The 15089-nt window shown below is 46.0% G+C and overlaps 1 protein-coding gene across 5 annotated transcripts in view; it reads left to right on the plus strand.

The window, feature by feature from the left end:
- Positions 1 to 15089, plus strand: part of ASMTL (acetylserotonin O-methyltransferase like) — an 816255-nt gene that overhangs the window by 689435 nt on the left and 111731 nt on the right. For all 5 annotated transcript variants that reach the window (XM_069636974.1, XM_069636973.1, XM_069636975.1 and 2 more), the window contains one exon: positions 5637 to 5780. In XM_069636974.1, coding sequence (XP_069493075.1) covers positions 5637 to 5780 — 144 coding nt within the window. The remainder of the gene's footprint in view (positions 1 to 5636; positions 5781 to 15089) is intronic.

The following is a 15089-nucleotide window of genomic DNA, read 5'->3' on the forward strand; positions in this document are numbered from 1 at the left end:
CCACAGCACAGGGAGCATGGGGGGACGAGGAGGACGAGGAGGAGGAGAAAGAATTCCCGTAGTAAGGCCATCACCCTGGGCCATGACTGATGGCCAGTTGGTAACAGAGTGCAGGCTGGACAGGGCTACCATCACACAGTTGCTGGGCACAATTCAAGGGGACATTGGGAGAAGGATTGCCATCAGGGCTGCGGTTCCCCCACTAGTTAAGCTGGTTTCAGTCCTGCAATACCTTGGGACAGGAAGCTTTCAGCACGTAGTAGCTATGATGCATGGCATGGCCCAGTCCACATTTAGTGCAGTCCTGGGCCAGGTGCTGGATGCACTGCTGCGCCACGTGAACCAACATATGGCATTGCCCAGCACCCAAGCACAGGTGAATGAACTGAAGGCACAATTGTATGCAATAGCACAAGTGCCTAACGTGATTGCAGCCCTAGAGTGCACACATGTTGCACTGGTTGCACTCCAGGAACATGAGGCAGCGTACAGGAATAGGAAACACTTACATTCTTTGAATGACCAGATGATCTCATCAGCCACTGCTGAGCACACTACCCTGGATTCACCCACGACTCCATGGTGCTGCGCAACCGAACACTGTCGGCCTACATGGAGAGGCACAGAGGACAACTCACATGGAAAGTGGGTGAGTACAAACCATGCCATAAATGCATGCCAAAGCACAAGAAATGAAGGGGGGGGGCATAGCCACAGGAAGCCTTGCATGGCACCATGAGCCAGAGCCAGCACCATCACAGAACCAGTATCATGTATGGGCGGCAAACACAGACAACTGCACACGGTCACCACACCTTGACACACACAAGGTGATGACCACACACTGTTCAAAACACCATAGCACATGGGACTATGACAACCACAGTGCACCTTGTCTCTGCAGCATTACACCCCAACACCCAAGAGCTACCCCAGCCAGGGCACCACACAGGAATGCAAAGTGAATCCACTCCCCATCCCCTAAACCACTGTAGATGACCATGAGCATACCCGGATATGAACATCCCAGAGAGAATGACCCATGTCTGCACATTTACATGTATGCCAAACAAACGAAAACTGGGGCCATGTTGCTAAATCTCCACCAACCACTGAGACGGCCACATCCAAATACAAATGACAACTCGCCCTGAACAGCCAGTCCTGACAATAGCCTCATCCTGAGGGTCTCTATGCACCACTGTGCCAATCAAACCCAGGGAGCGGTGTAGGTGGAAAGTGGGCTACAAGGGTCATGTCGCCCATTGCAGAGCAAACCCATGGAACATGACTACACCATATTCCAAGTAGAAGTGGTTACATGGCAGTACTTGATGAGCATGAGTGGCACAGACAAACCCATTCACATAGTGCAGCATCCACCGGTGTGACTTCAGACAGCCAACTGTCAGCCGCCACAAGACAGCCCACTCAACCACACAGGGTGCATGTAGGGGTCAGATGATGCATGGCCTGAAAGATGATGGATGTATACCCATCAGCCAATCGCATTGCATGTCCCTGTTGCACACAAGTCGGACCGCAGTGCATAGTGTATTGATGCTTTGTCCTTGCACACCCATTGAAGGGACATAGGCCTCATGTACACATTTCATCCCATTCAGGTGACTCGGGATACCCGCAGCTCACCTGGCTGATGACCCCTTTGCAGAATCCCTGAACACTGGCAGAGCACTACAACAATGCCCACAGTAGGACACGCATATGTATAAAACCGTCATTTGGACTGTTAAAGACATGATGCAGGTACCTGGACCGTACTAGAGGGGCACAAATGTATGCGCCCGAAAAAGTTGGGATGATTGTCCTCACTTGTGCTATGCTGCACAACATCTGCTCCTGAAGGAATGTGCCACTACCCCCTGAGGCAGACAGGCAACCCACAGGGGATGAGAGTGATGATGAGCATGTGACCGGGGCAATTGCACACAGGGATGGGGTGAGGGAGGGGAAGTTGGCCAGACAGATGTTTATGAACCATTTCTTTAACATGGTGAATGGGCACATACCACAACCAGCACTGGTAAAATAAAGAACACTTGTACAAAATCATGAATGTCCTTGCATTATGTCAGGCTTTAATGATTGTGGAACTAACCCCCGCCACCCACCAACTCCCCAGCACACATACCCCTCTCCACCCTCACAGTGCCAATGGGTCCATGGGCCCAGCCCTCAGGCCAACAGTGCATTGTTCATCTAACGGGGACACTTCTCACATGCACCGGCATCAGGTGAGCGGTGTTGCAAATGATGCAGTGACCTCTGCCTGGGTGAGCCCTGTAGGGACCCCTCTGTAGTGGTGGTGGAGGTGGATGGCACTGTTGCAGCCAAATGCAGCTGCTGGCGGAGAAGATTGTTCGACTCTCGCATCTGTTCTGCATGTGCAGAGCAGATTGCCCCTTGCACAATTTGCAGACTCGCTGGTCAAACCCAGTAAGGGCTACAGTGCATGCCTGCACGACCTTATGTTTTCGTGCATTGTCACGTGTCATGGACTTGGCCGCCCCCTAATGGCACTGCTGATGACCTTGATGTTGCGGTTGTGTGTGCTGGCCATGCTCTCGATCCTCATCAGGCGTGCCTCTATCACATCCAGGCGTGCCATGACAGTGCTGGCGGGACCTATTCCTGTGAACCGTGAGGGGCTCCTGTGCTGCGCGGTGTTGTGGGGCTGATGTGTGGGGGCAGGGCTGCGCATGTTGTGGGGATGCTGCGCCAGGCAGGGCTGCATAGTGTTGTGAGGCTGCTGTCACTGGAGGAGCTGGGCTTTGTGGTGGGGCTCCTATTGATGGTAGGGGCTACCAGGAGATGACGCATATGAAGGTGTGTCCTCAACCACCACAGTGAGCTCGGACCTGTGGCTGTGCATCTTGATATGCTCAGGAGTCCCTTCGGGAGTGACCATTTGCTGCACAGAACTGTGTATCGGTGACAGAACGGATCCAGCCTGCTGTTCTTCACTGGATGACGCTCCCTCCTCTGGGGTGGTTGCACTTGTGGCCACTTCCACATCCTGGTAACCCCCAGTGGCTTGGGACGGGCTTGGTGAAGCAGACCTGGTGGCTTGGGTGCGCCGAGGTGGTGAGGCCCTGGTGGCTTGGGTGCGATGAGGTGGTGAGGCCCTTTGAAGGCTCCCTTCTGGAGACCGAGAGAGAAATCGGGATTGGCCAGATTAGGGGACAACAGACCCGTCTCACACTCTGTCCCTCTTGAGAAATTGCTTTATCCCAATAATATAAATTATTATGCGTAGAAGTAAGATGATTGGTCCCCCCCTCTCTAGGATCTACTCTTGGAATTCAGAAAAAGAAGTTCAGCCAAAGGTATTGAAGTGGCTCCCTGTTCCATAGCCACGCATTTAGTCATATATCTGAAGCTCTTCCAGTCTATCAAGTGGGACAGTTGCAAAGCTATTACATTACCTTCTCATACAGGGATCCCAACTCTGTCCATTACAAGCTCTTCAGCACCACCCCTCATTGGATTATTTGCTTCTTCTTGGCCCATACACATTTCAAAATCCTTCTTTGCAATGCCTGCATGCAAGAGCCACGTATATGAACGAGTCATTGTGGTATAGAAGTCTGAGAATCAGATTAATTTGAACAGGTGTGATCAGGCCCGTTCCTGGAATTTCTCGAATGTTTCATTGGACAAGATCAGTGCCAACATTTTTAAAAAAGATGGTTAAAATTGTGCAGAAATAAAACCTTGTGCAGAGTTCATTTTAACCTTCAGGTAGTCAAAAGTGTTCATAGACCAGCGGATTAGAAATGTCCACTTCATTTAAGGCACCACCTGTGATGCCTTAATTGATGGAGAATCCAGATATTAGCTCAAATTCTGCATGTTCTAGCATCGGAGATGGCATTGTCATACGCATGTTAGTCATACATAAGGATATCATCTACGCATAGAGCTAATTTGTTTGGCCTCCTCATAACTGCCACCCATTTCATGTCAATACTCCCTCAAATCAGGCCAGAGGTTCCATTGAAAGCGAAAAGATTAATGGCGATATGGGCATTCTGACAGGTTCCCCTAGAGATATTCAGGGGACCGACTGGAGATCCATTTAGACAAAGTCCAGTATTTGGATCGTGAAAATTAGCCAATATAAAACAAAATGCTCAAATAGCTTGGTCTATAAGCCCAGTCAACCCTATTAAAGGCTTTGCTGACATCTAATGTTAATTTCCCCATTGCCACTGAAGAATTCTTCCCCACCTCCGTCAGGTTAATAACCTTTCTTATTATCTTGGGCATTTCTGTTAATAATAAGACCTGTTTGATCTGCCTCAGTACCACAAGGGAGAACCTTCATTAAACTGTTACCATTATTTTGGAATATTTTTTGCACTTACATTCAACAACGTGATCGGTCAGTAGGAAGTAGGAACTACAGTCTGTTAGTTTCTTTCCTGGTTTCAAAATTAAGGCTGTAGTAGACTTTGCAAGAGATCAGGTTATTGCTTTAGAGGGGATAAACTAGCTACATTGGGATGTCATCGGGACAAATAAAATTGATTTGAACATTTCATAAAATAAAGGTGTTAAGCCGTCAGGAGATTGGGCCCTTGAATTCTGTATAAAGATTGTATTGCTCAATCACCTTTCATCTCATCCCAAGTATTCTCTATTCCAACCTTAGGTGGCATGTCTTCACTAAGGTATTTAGTAATCACAGATGCTATTTCTTTGGGTACAAATAGGCCTCAAAGGCCAAGGATGTCTTTTGGCAGGTGTGGACCTAATTATACTGTGTGCTGATTTGTCAGAGTGATCTGATAAAACTCTGGATCTACTTTACACCCCAGAAGCCTAAGGCATATGATTTGCAGACATCAGTAAAAAAAAGTCGATATGGGGAAAAACCTGTGTACAGAGCACCATGTGTGTGTAGTCCTCATCTGGATGCAGGAACCGCCATGCCTCGATTCTTGTTGTTCTCAGCAAAATATAAAGCTCAAGGCAGCCTACCCTACTTTTATCAGGAACAGTCCATGGTGTGTAGTTGAAACGGCTGCCCATTCCGCAACAAGAGAGACTTTTCTTTTGGAAAACAATATGTTGAGCAGTGAGGCCAGATGTCGCATAGTGGTCTTGCAAAAACTTGCCATGTTAATTGTATTTGCAGTACTGTTCCCTGGCTTTGCAGAGTATGTTCACGAGGCAAACCCGCATCGACTCTATTACTTAATCGCCAATAACAACATTTTGAAAAACCTGCCGCTATCAAGTAATCGTTGAAACCATTATAATGACCCCTGGACCACTGGAAAATGGTTGAACCCGATTCTCATTGATTGTTTCGTTTTTACATGTCAGAGTCCCTCACATCAGGAGCAATGCCAGCTTCCGATTGTAATAACCTACACAAACAAGAAGGCTAAGGGAACTTACTGGTAAATTGCCTTTCCTTACGCTGTTGGCTAGATTGTCCTTGTCCCTGCACCCGCCTTTTTTTTCTTCTTTTTCTTTTTTCTTTTACAATAAAGCCGTGTGCTGTAAACAATACAAATGACATATTTCACATTTAAATACGATTTAAATGCATTGTATTTAGAATTAATCTTCTAAAAGTTAAATGTGATTTTTTTTTTCTTCTCTAGGTTGTACCGGCGCTCTAGCTTATGAGCTAGTAGATGTGTACCCAAATATAAAAGTGACAGTTTTCGACCTTCCTGATGTCATTGGCCATGTCTCTTCTTTCACGCCCACTGGATCGTGCACCTGTAGAGTGACATTTACAGCAGGTCAGTTATAATTCAGTTTATTTAAAATCAGTGGATAGAGCATGATTTGACAAGAACAGCATGTGCTTTCCTTCTGGTATGTGAGTATTGAAGGAATGTGACTGTCCCATTCAGCAACACCACATTGTCACTAATTGTTTTCTCTCTCCAGCTTCCCAGCTTAGTTTATTGATGAGAATGTGATGTATTAGCAGCCAATGGTTATGGAATACAGCGCAGACTTTTCTTTTGTTCCAGGCTCTGCAGTTTAATTTAACAAACTAATTCAATTTGGCAGCTGTAGTCCTGGTTAACTTAATTTGGTCAAATTGGCCTGAAAAATTTGATATAATTTGTGATAGAAATGCCCAGGGCTGGCAAACTTGTGTCCTGTTGATATGCAGCTATCTGGCCATGCTATTTTAGGTGAAATATTAAGGTAGCTCTTGGACTTTATTCTGAACTTCTGAAAAACTAGTGACGCAAACTAACGTTGGCCAACTTTTGTGTGTATTCAAGAGGGGAGCGGAGAGGCCAAAATAAGTACAGGAGGAGAGCGGTGAAGGTGGGGACTCCATTGTCCGTAAGCTCTTGCTGCCCGGTCTGCTTCCATGGTCCCACTATCAAATGCAGAAAGAGTGGGGAGTCATGTGCAGCTGAGCAAAAAATAGCTTAATTCCTCATTTTCAGCCATCTCCTATACAGTGCCAGTGTGCACAAGTCAGGAACCGGATGTTACCTGCTCTTTCCCGAACCAGCACTTCAGTTGAGTGCAAGGCCATTGCGGTGGGCAGATCAGATGGGTAGCAGAGACTGTGGAGCTATGCTCATACAAGATGTGATAATACCATTGGTGTGAGTACCTGGGCTGTTGATGGCAATACTTGGTAAATGGTGCAAATAAGTGGGCACATGACCAAATGCCTTTCAAATGGTGGCACTATCTTGCATGGGATGACAATATAATATCTTTAATATGCTAATAATTATCGTATGACATGTATACCAGGGCATAAAATAATCACGGGTGAATGATGGGGGTATCTGAAATATGGCGAGTAATCTTGGACATATGATGGCAGTGTCTGGCAAATGGAATCAGCACTTGGGCATATCAGAGCAGTACCTGGCATTGATTTGAGATCCTAGCTGTAGTATACCAATAATTGTTGTATGATAGCAGTATCTGCCGTATGGTATGAGTTCTAGAACATCTTGTAGCCCAATCTGGAAAATAATGGTAATACTCCTTTCCTTATACTTTTGATTATTGTCCCCTGGAAAGAGACATGATCCAAAGTATGATATGAAGCAGCATTTTCTTTATTATAAGGTTTTGGTGAGAGCCCGCCCAAATGTGCAGACACATCAGTGTGTACCCCACCTCGTGCAAGCTCCTGGCCCCAACCACTCTTTTTCTCTGAGCTGGATGCTTAGCAGCCACACTTTTATCCTTGATGTGCAAGGTGGCTTTTTGTCGTTAAATTTTTACTTTTGTCCACCCTCACATCTGATGCCTCACTCAGGCTCAAGACATTGTTAATTGCGATAGACAGTTACCTTGTTCGGATCCCCATTCTCTCTGTTTTGGGTGTCTCACACTTAGCCATTTGTGGCCCTTATGCTTTTTATGCAACATTCTTTCATTTCAGTCAATCCTGTGCATGTTGCAGTACTGGTAAATGCAGTTCAGTACATTGCCTACTGCAGAGCTGTGAACGTTCATGCATATCATAATGGTGAGTAAACATAGCTTGCAACTAAAGCACTGTGACAAGGTAATGCATTCCCTGAGCGATGTGAAACCGGGAGGGGTTCTTTGAATCCTTTCTCTTCGGGTACTCGTGTCGAACGCCTTCCAAGTCTTACACTGGAGCTTTCTCCTAAAGGTCACTTCTGCAAGCTTTTACCCACCTTCAGGCTGAGGGGCCCAGCTCCCTTATAGAGAACTGTCCAACGTTGCCTAACTCAGAGGCACTTTGGGTCCTATGTATAAACCTCTCCTCTCTTTAGGACCTGAAGAGGCCTTCATGATGTAGCTGTAGAAAACAGCTTGGGGGCTCCCTCTCGTGGTCAACCCCTTACAGCACACTGAAGGGCACTCTAGAGTTAACACCATCTCTTTCGAGCTGGGTCACACTTGCCTACTAGTGTCAGGGTTCTCCCTCACACACCCCCTGCCCAGTGACGCACTGTTCATGTTCAAGTCTCCAGGAGGACTTCTTGAGATAGAAGAAAAGGAATCCTCCCATCCCTCAGCTTCATGTCACAGAGCACTGGCCTCTTCAGTTGAAGAAACTCCAGTGGCGTCCTCTCTCACCAGGATCTCTGTAATGGTTTCTTCCATTACATTCCGAGATGTGTGTGATGATCGTGCCTTTAGCTTTTCTGAGACGGCATCAGCTGCAAGAAGTGTTGACGGTCTAGTTGTGATTACGGTCACAACGTTGCCACAGGAAGCAGTAGGACATCAGGGGGACGTAGCCACGCCCACGGAAGAAGATCTTATAAAAGAATGGAGAGCGGATTTCACGTCGTGTCACTACTCGATTAGAGGTTGTCAGACGCTCCGTGAGTACGCTACAGGAACTTTTTGTATCTTTCTTTGTGCTTCTATTTTCCCTTTGGATCCTTGCAAACTTGCATCACTGTTTACCTTTTCTCCCATATTTCTCTAAGAACTCAGCTTTGGAACGGTGACCTCTTTCGATCCTCCTGTTTAAACTCATTGCCTTCCTTCATAATCCCAATTACAGTGTTCGGGTAGGCATAACTTGACATTAGTAGTTTGTTCTTGTGTTGACAGTTGGCGGAGGGTTCGATAGGTTTATATTGTTGGTTCATTTTCATTTTCATTTAGGAAGACGCATTGGTTTTGAGAGCCACTCTCTCTTTCTCGAGAACTACGACTCCCAGAATCCTTTTTGTCATCTTGTGCGCACTCCCTATTCTACGGACGAGGTCGCGCAGCCTTCATCTCTTGCAGGTGGAGAAACCCTTTCTTCCCTTACTTATTTCTATCTGATATCTCCTGGGGCAAACTCTGTTACTATCTACGCTTCTTCTTTCATTTCCTCATAGTATTGGAAGGCTCCAGGAACACGGACTCTTTGCTCTACCTTCATCATTAAATTACCATTCGGTTTTAGGACTTTGGTAAGAGCAGGGGAACTTTTCTGTAATCTTTATTTTCCTTTTTCTGTTCCATTCTTTGGCTAATATTGTTCTTAAATTCATCTACAGCTGGGCTAATTAGTACAAGCTTTCAACATTGGTAACCGGAAAGCAGGAATTATTCCGAACATTCTGGAGGGAAGGAGAACGTTTATCCACGCTCCCCAGCAGCTCAGCTCGGGGTTTTTTCCCCCTCGAGGGTTTCCCTGGAATTCTCTTCGGGGGGTAGCCTTTGTAGTGCTGACCGCGTAGGGGGTTCCAGGAGGATCCTTTATTTCATCAGGATCAGCGCAGCCCCCATCGTGCACCTGTCTTCATTAAGACAAGGTAGGAACTATTCCCAAAATGCCTCATTTGTTTGTTTGTTGTTGTTTATTAAGAAAGACCTTTTCAGGCTTTCTATAAGCTGGTTTGGTTTAGTAATTCACATAGGTTGAAGTTACAATCTCATCCTCATGCACTATTGAGGATGTGCCTTCCTCCTGCCTATTTTCTTGTGGATCCATCAGGAAATGAGGACAGGCATTTGTGGTCATCCAAACAACCAGATTATCACAGTAGAGTGGACAAGTCGGCCTAGAAGCTACAGGTATGGGGTCCCCATCAACACCATATTTAGTTCTCTACCACCTTTTGGAGTCTTCAACGTCCTGCACTAATTGCTTTGTTGGTCAAGGGTACGTTGTACCCCTTTTGTCCATGTGATTGCTGCACAAGAGGAGTCTTTGTTTAACAAATTCAATCATTTGATGACTCCCATCCCACCCCCAGTGCCTACTTCAAAGAAATCATCTCTAAAGTAATGCCACCAGTCCCAGTGGCTTCCACTGCCTCTGGCAACTCAAACTTCCACTCTGACTCTTCCTGCAGTATCTCCACCTCGTCCACTGTGATGGTGCCACACCTATAGACGCCACTGTGTGAACTTTCAATGAAGATGATATCTCCCTCAATAGATAAGATCTTTTTGTGACAGGATCCTGGACATTATGGAATCTTGGAACTTAAAATGCCTTAACAAATTCCCACCTACAAGTGATGTGGGTGGTACACACGAGGGGTCCAGAATTCATCTGCAACTGGTTGCAAGATCTGTGAGACGATCTGTGAAGCACTTAATGTGCCATCCAACCAGTTAGAAAGAGGCCGGCGGCATGCTACTGCATAATTTCGGCTGAAAAAATATGTCTGTCTATAAATCCACCAGCCCCGTCAGCAGTTGTGGCTGCCACCACTTTAAAGTCCAGATCATCAAATTCCTTGTCCGCACTTCCAGGGAGGAATTTAAAGGCTAAAGAAAAAATGTTTATTGCAAAAGTGCCCAGTGTTCATGCCAAGTCAATGCTGGTGCTGTTTTTGGTGTCTGAAGCCTTAGTCTTTGGAAGAACATAGCAGAGTTGGCCACAGATTTACCAGAAGATAAAAATCTTTCCGCTCCTCCATGAAGACTTACTGGAATTCAAAGCAGTGTAGATGGACACAGTGGCTCTGGGGCATGTGCCTTTGTGTTGATTCAAGAGATGGTGCTTGGCTCAAATGCTCTAAGCTGATATTTGAACCTCTTGTGCAAATAAGGCCCCTACGATTGGATGGTGTGCACAGAGTGCAACACAGAAATGCAAATAGTGGTAATGGTGGAGTGAATAGGAAGAGAGTTAGCATAGTTGTAAGAGATAAGCAGAGAAAGCGGGACAAGATCAGGACACACAGGCGAAGATTGGTGATTAAGAGTAGAGAGGGAGAAGAGAAGAGAAGGAGAGTGGGGAGGGTAGAGAGAGGGATATAGTGAAAAGAGCTTGGAAGAGGAGTAAAGGCAGGTAGAAAAGATGGAAGGAGTGGAGCTGAAGAGCGAAGGGAGAGTAGGAAGGACCGAGAGACAGGAGAGCAGAGATGGGCATTGAGGAAGAAATAGAGGTGGAAAGAGAGGAGTGTGTGAAAGGCAGAGCCTGAAGAGGAAACCTGGTGACATTGGGCACTAAAAACAGATCAGAAGTATCCCTTAGAAAAATCCTAGAGGGACTTGGAAATGGCCATGACCTTTAGGTGTCCTTCCCAGAAAATTGAAGACCCAGACAGTAGGGGTTACCATTAGTTAGAATACTTCAGGAACATTATAGTGATTAAGAAAAGCTCAGCTAGGGTGGTGGGCATCCCAAGGGACGTCAAGTGAGCTGTAGGGATCACTGGCATAGCGGGTGCCCCCACAGTGGTGGGTGCCCCCTCACCCAACATCTGTGGCCCGGGGCCAAGTGCAGCTGGTGGTGGAAGGAGACGTGCTCCACCTCCGGCTCACAAAGCATGTCAGAACAGAAGCAGGGTACCTGCGTCCTGTCTGTGTGTCACGCGGGAGCCGGAGGCCTGGAGGGAAAACAGAACGTTGCTCGATCCAAACAGGTAAGGAAACCTTTTTTTACTCTAAAAAAGTGTATGTGTGAGAATGTGTGTTTCTGCGTGAGTGAATGTCCATTGTGGTTCTGCAAGTATATAATCTTTAGCATATATGTATGCATGTTTATGCGTGCATGTGGATGGTGCATGTATGCAATAATTCCACACATCCATAGACAAAAAAAGACTAGTAAGAAAGACAGCCACCCATACAGTGAAATCCCCATCTGCTTTATCAGTGAACATGGCAATGAAACCCTCTTCCTCATCACAACAGGAGTTGGACATGATGCATGCCTTCCATGGTTCTACGGTTTTCTATTCATGCTTACAAGATCAGAGGGATAGGAGAGATTCCTTCTCTTCATCTTCTTCCTTAAACAGCTCACCACCAAGGGATTGTTCCCCATCCGAGGCCTTCTTAAACAAAGTAAGTTAAGTTTAGCATCTCAAGGAACACACTACCCCCACACTACCCCGGTAGCGGGTGCAGATTTCAGGTTTTCTCCGCTCTTGGCGGATAATTACACTGGATCCTTAGATCCTCTCGAAAATGAGATCAGGATTTTGCTTTCTTATTCACCCTTGCCCTTTCCCTTCACTCCCCTTCGCCAACAACTTTAATCAAATCGTAATCAAGAGATTGACAAAGTGTTCTAGAAAAGAGCAATAGAGCTGGTTCCGTAATTGCTCAGAAGGGTTTTGTCTCCAGATTCTGTAGTGCCAAAGAAGGACAAGTAGGCTTGCAGACCATGCTGGACCTGTCGGATTTCAATTCCTTCCTTCCAAAACCAAAGGAGAAATTTTACAATGGTCACAGCAGCTCAAATCCTCTTAACTCTTCAACAGAGGGACTGACTTTGTACTCTGAATCTTCGTGATGCCTACTATCAAATCCTAATCTGGCCTCCACTCCAGAATGATCTCAGGCTTGCCACAAGCACTCATTGATATCAGTTGAGAGTAGTTTCCTTCTGTCTCAACTCTGTTATGTTGATCTTTAATAAGATCATGGTGGCTATCATAGTGTTCTTAGGCCTGAAAGTAGTTTACATCTACCCGTATCTGGACGATTCACTCAATGTGGCCGAGTCCCTATCTTCCCTTCAACAAGCACTGGGCCTAGTATACTCCTTGTGCCTATCCATGAACATGAGAAATCGGTCTCTTGCACACAATGACTTGCTATGGAACACCTGCTTAGGCAAACACTTGTTTGTGATTGAAAGGGTGAACTCCCTGCATGCTTCCGGATTGATGATGATTCCATTGGATCTGCACCAACTCTCATTTTTCAGAGAATGCTAGTATGCATGGCCTCATGTGTTCTAACTGGTACACATGCAAGACTCTGTTTGCAGTACACAGTTTCATCTGGCTGCCAACTGGATGAACAGATTAATCTGCAGTGAGTGGTGACTTCTATACCGAAAGATATCCAAGAGGACCTTTAATGGTGCATGTGTTGACAGGGACACCCTTTTAGCAAAAGGACACAGATATTTGTAAATGTTCTGAAACCAAAGCCAATCTTTCTGTTCCTCAAGGCACTTTTGCCCTCAATTCAGAACAAAAACGTGTTAATCCACAGAGACAATACCACAGTACATTCTGTACAAAACTGGGTTTCGAGAGGTCTCCTAAACTTTGCAGACTAACACAGGTCCCCCTGAAATGGGCCATTCAGCACAACATATTTTCCAGGTGGCTTGTCACCTAGCAGACTTTATCAATTTTCAAGCCAAAGAATTGTGAATACTCACTTGGTCTCCAAAGGAATAAGCTCCTCGCGACAGTCGTGCATCACATCTTCCTGCACTGGGGTTGGGTAGCAGTGAACCGTTTCACAACCCATGACAACAGAAAGTGGCCTCAGTAGGATGCCTGGAAAGGCGAGGGAGAGAACTTTCTGGGTTATGCCAAACATGTAAATTTGGAGAACAAATTCATATAGGCTTTTCCTCCTGTCTTTGCTGGTTCCTAATGTAGTTCACAAGCTTCACCCATCTTCAAACTGCTGCTTGTTCCTCAAAGCCCCCACATGGCCCAAAGGTTTATTTTCCTCGCACCTCCTGGATCTCTCCATGGATCATTCAATCCCCTTCCACCACAAATGTAATTCCTGTGCCATACCAAATTGAATTTGACAAAGAAAAATTCAATTAGATAGCAATACAGGAGTACATAGACCAGATTCTGCCACTAGTGATTGGGACCGTCTTACTAATGTGTGTCTTCCTCATTACATTCTTTCAGACTTGGCAAAGTCTGGGATCAAGTTGGATTTCTGAAGGACACACCTGTCAGTGCAGTGTGCATCACACTTAATGGTCTGTAGATGTTTGTATTTTCAATCCTGTGATTAAAAGTCATTTTAAGGCTCTACAAAAAAGTTGTTCCCTTGTGTGGGGGACCAGCACCTGTGATTCCTACAGAGTCATCACAAAATCCATGCCTAAAGTCTCCTCCCAGGTGGCCAGGGGAAGGCAGCCACTACCTGATCCTAACCCTGGGGGTGGTATTAGCCGGGTGGATCACCTGGGAGGAAATGGGCATCATGGGAAGAGGGTAACTTTGTTAGGAGAGACGTGGTATTCATCTTCTTTGGAGGGTGAGCTATTCATGGTGCCAGAATACCTAATGGCTTGTTGTTAGAGTGAGGCTCCCCTTCCCAAAGACAGCCAAAGTGTTGGTAATAAAATCCATTATGGTCAGCATGAGACTGGAACATGTAAGGATCAGAGCATTAATACCATTGCTTCTAATAAGTATGATTCCCCCTGTGGTTTGAGCTACAAAATTAAGAACCAACCATTAATTTCTCAATAACGTGATTATCTAGAGCTATGTTTTATAAACAGAGTGAGCCTTTGATGAGAGGAGCAAAACAGTTAGCGACTTCAGGTCCCATAATACCCTAGGTATTGGGAAGACAAAGAGCGACTCAGAGGCATACAACTGCAGTATGGAGTTCAGTGTTTCTGACGACCCACACCTGAGCGGGAATTTTGATTATTTAAATCCCCTTCAAGTGCGGGCCAGCAGAAGCCGTAGAAGGAGTACCGAGCAACTCTGTATGCCGCAGGATCAGAGAAGCCAAGACGCCGAGACCACTGACATGTTCATAGCTGATGATTGTGCCGAGAGAGTCGTAGAAGGTGCAAGTCCCAAATCCAGAGGTTGCGTAGCTAGAAGCAACGCTGTAGCAGGCTGCTCAGTAGGAGAGGGAAGGTCTCCCTGTTCAGTGACTTATTCCTGTGGCTTGCGAGCAACAGAGAAGAAGAGGAGCAACGCAGACTCCTGTTTTGAGAGGCACGGACCACAAGAGTATGTGCAGGGCTTTCAGAAGCTCCGTACGCAAGGAAGGAAGAAGGTGCAGCAGCAGCAGGTTGAGCGGACGCGCATGCAGATACCAGTGCATTTTCCTTGGATAAGTGACCCCGGAGCGCTCTGCGATAAACTGCTGACTGTTTACAATCATTCTGAACACCAGTCTAATGAAAGAAAGTGTTTGTGGTGCAATACCCGTATTGAGAGGAAACGCAAAGCAAACACTTACAACTATCATTACCAAAGTAAAGAGGGGACAATATTGAACCCAGAGGGGAACCATCCTTGCCAAAGTAAAGAGGGGGCAATATTGAACCCAGACTGTAAGCATCCCTACCAAAGTAAAGAAGGGACAATACCTGAACAAGATTATAACCAGCATTGCCTAAGCCAAAGAAGGGTCATTGTCAATAAAAGGTGGCAGGCGAGAAACCCTCT

Source organism: Ambystoma mexicanum, chromosome 7p, assembly GCF_040938575.1.
Source record: "Ambystoma mexicanum isolate Mex_15411 chromosome 7p, UKY_AmexF1_1, whole genome shotgun sequence".
Taxonomy (NCBI): domain Eukaryota; kingdom Metazoa; phylum Chordata; class Amphibia; order Caudata; family Ambystomatidae; genus Ambystoma; species Ambystoma mexicanum.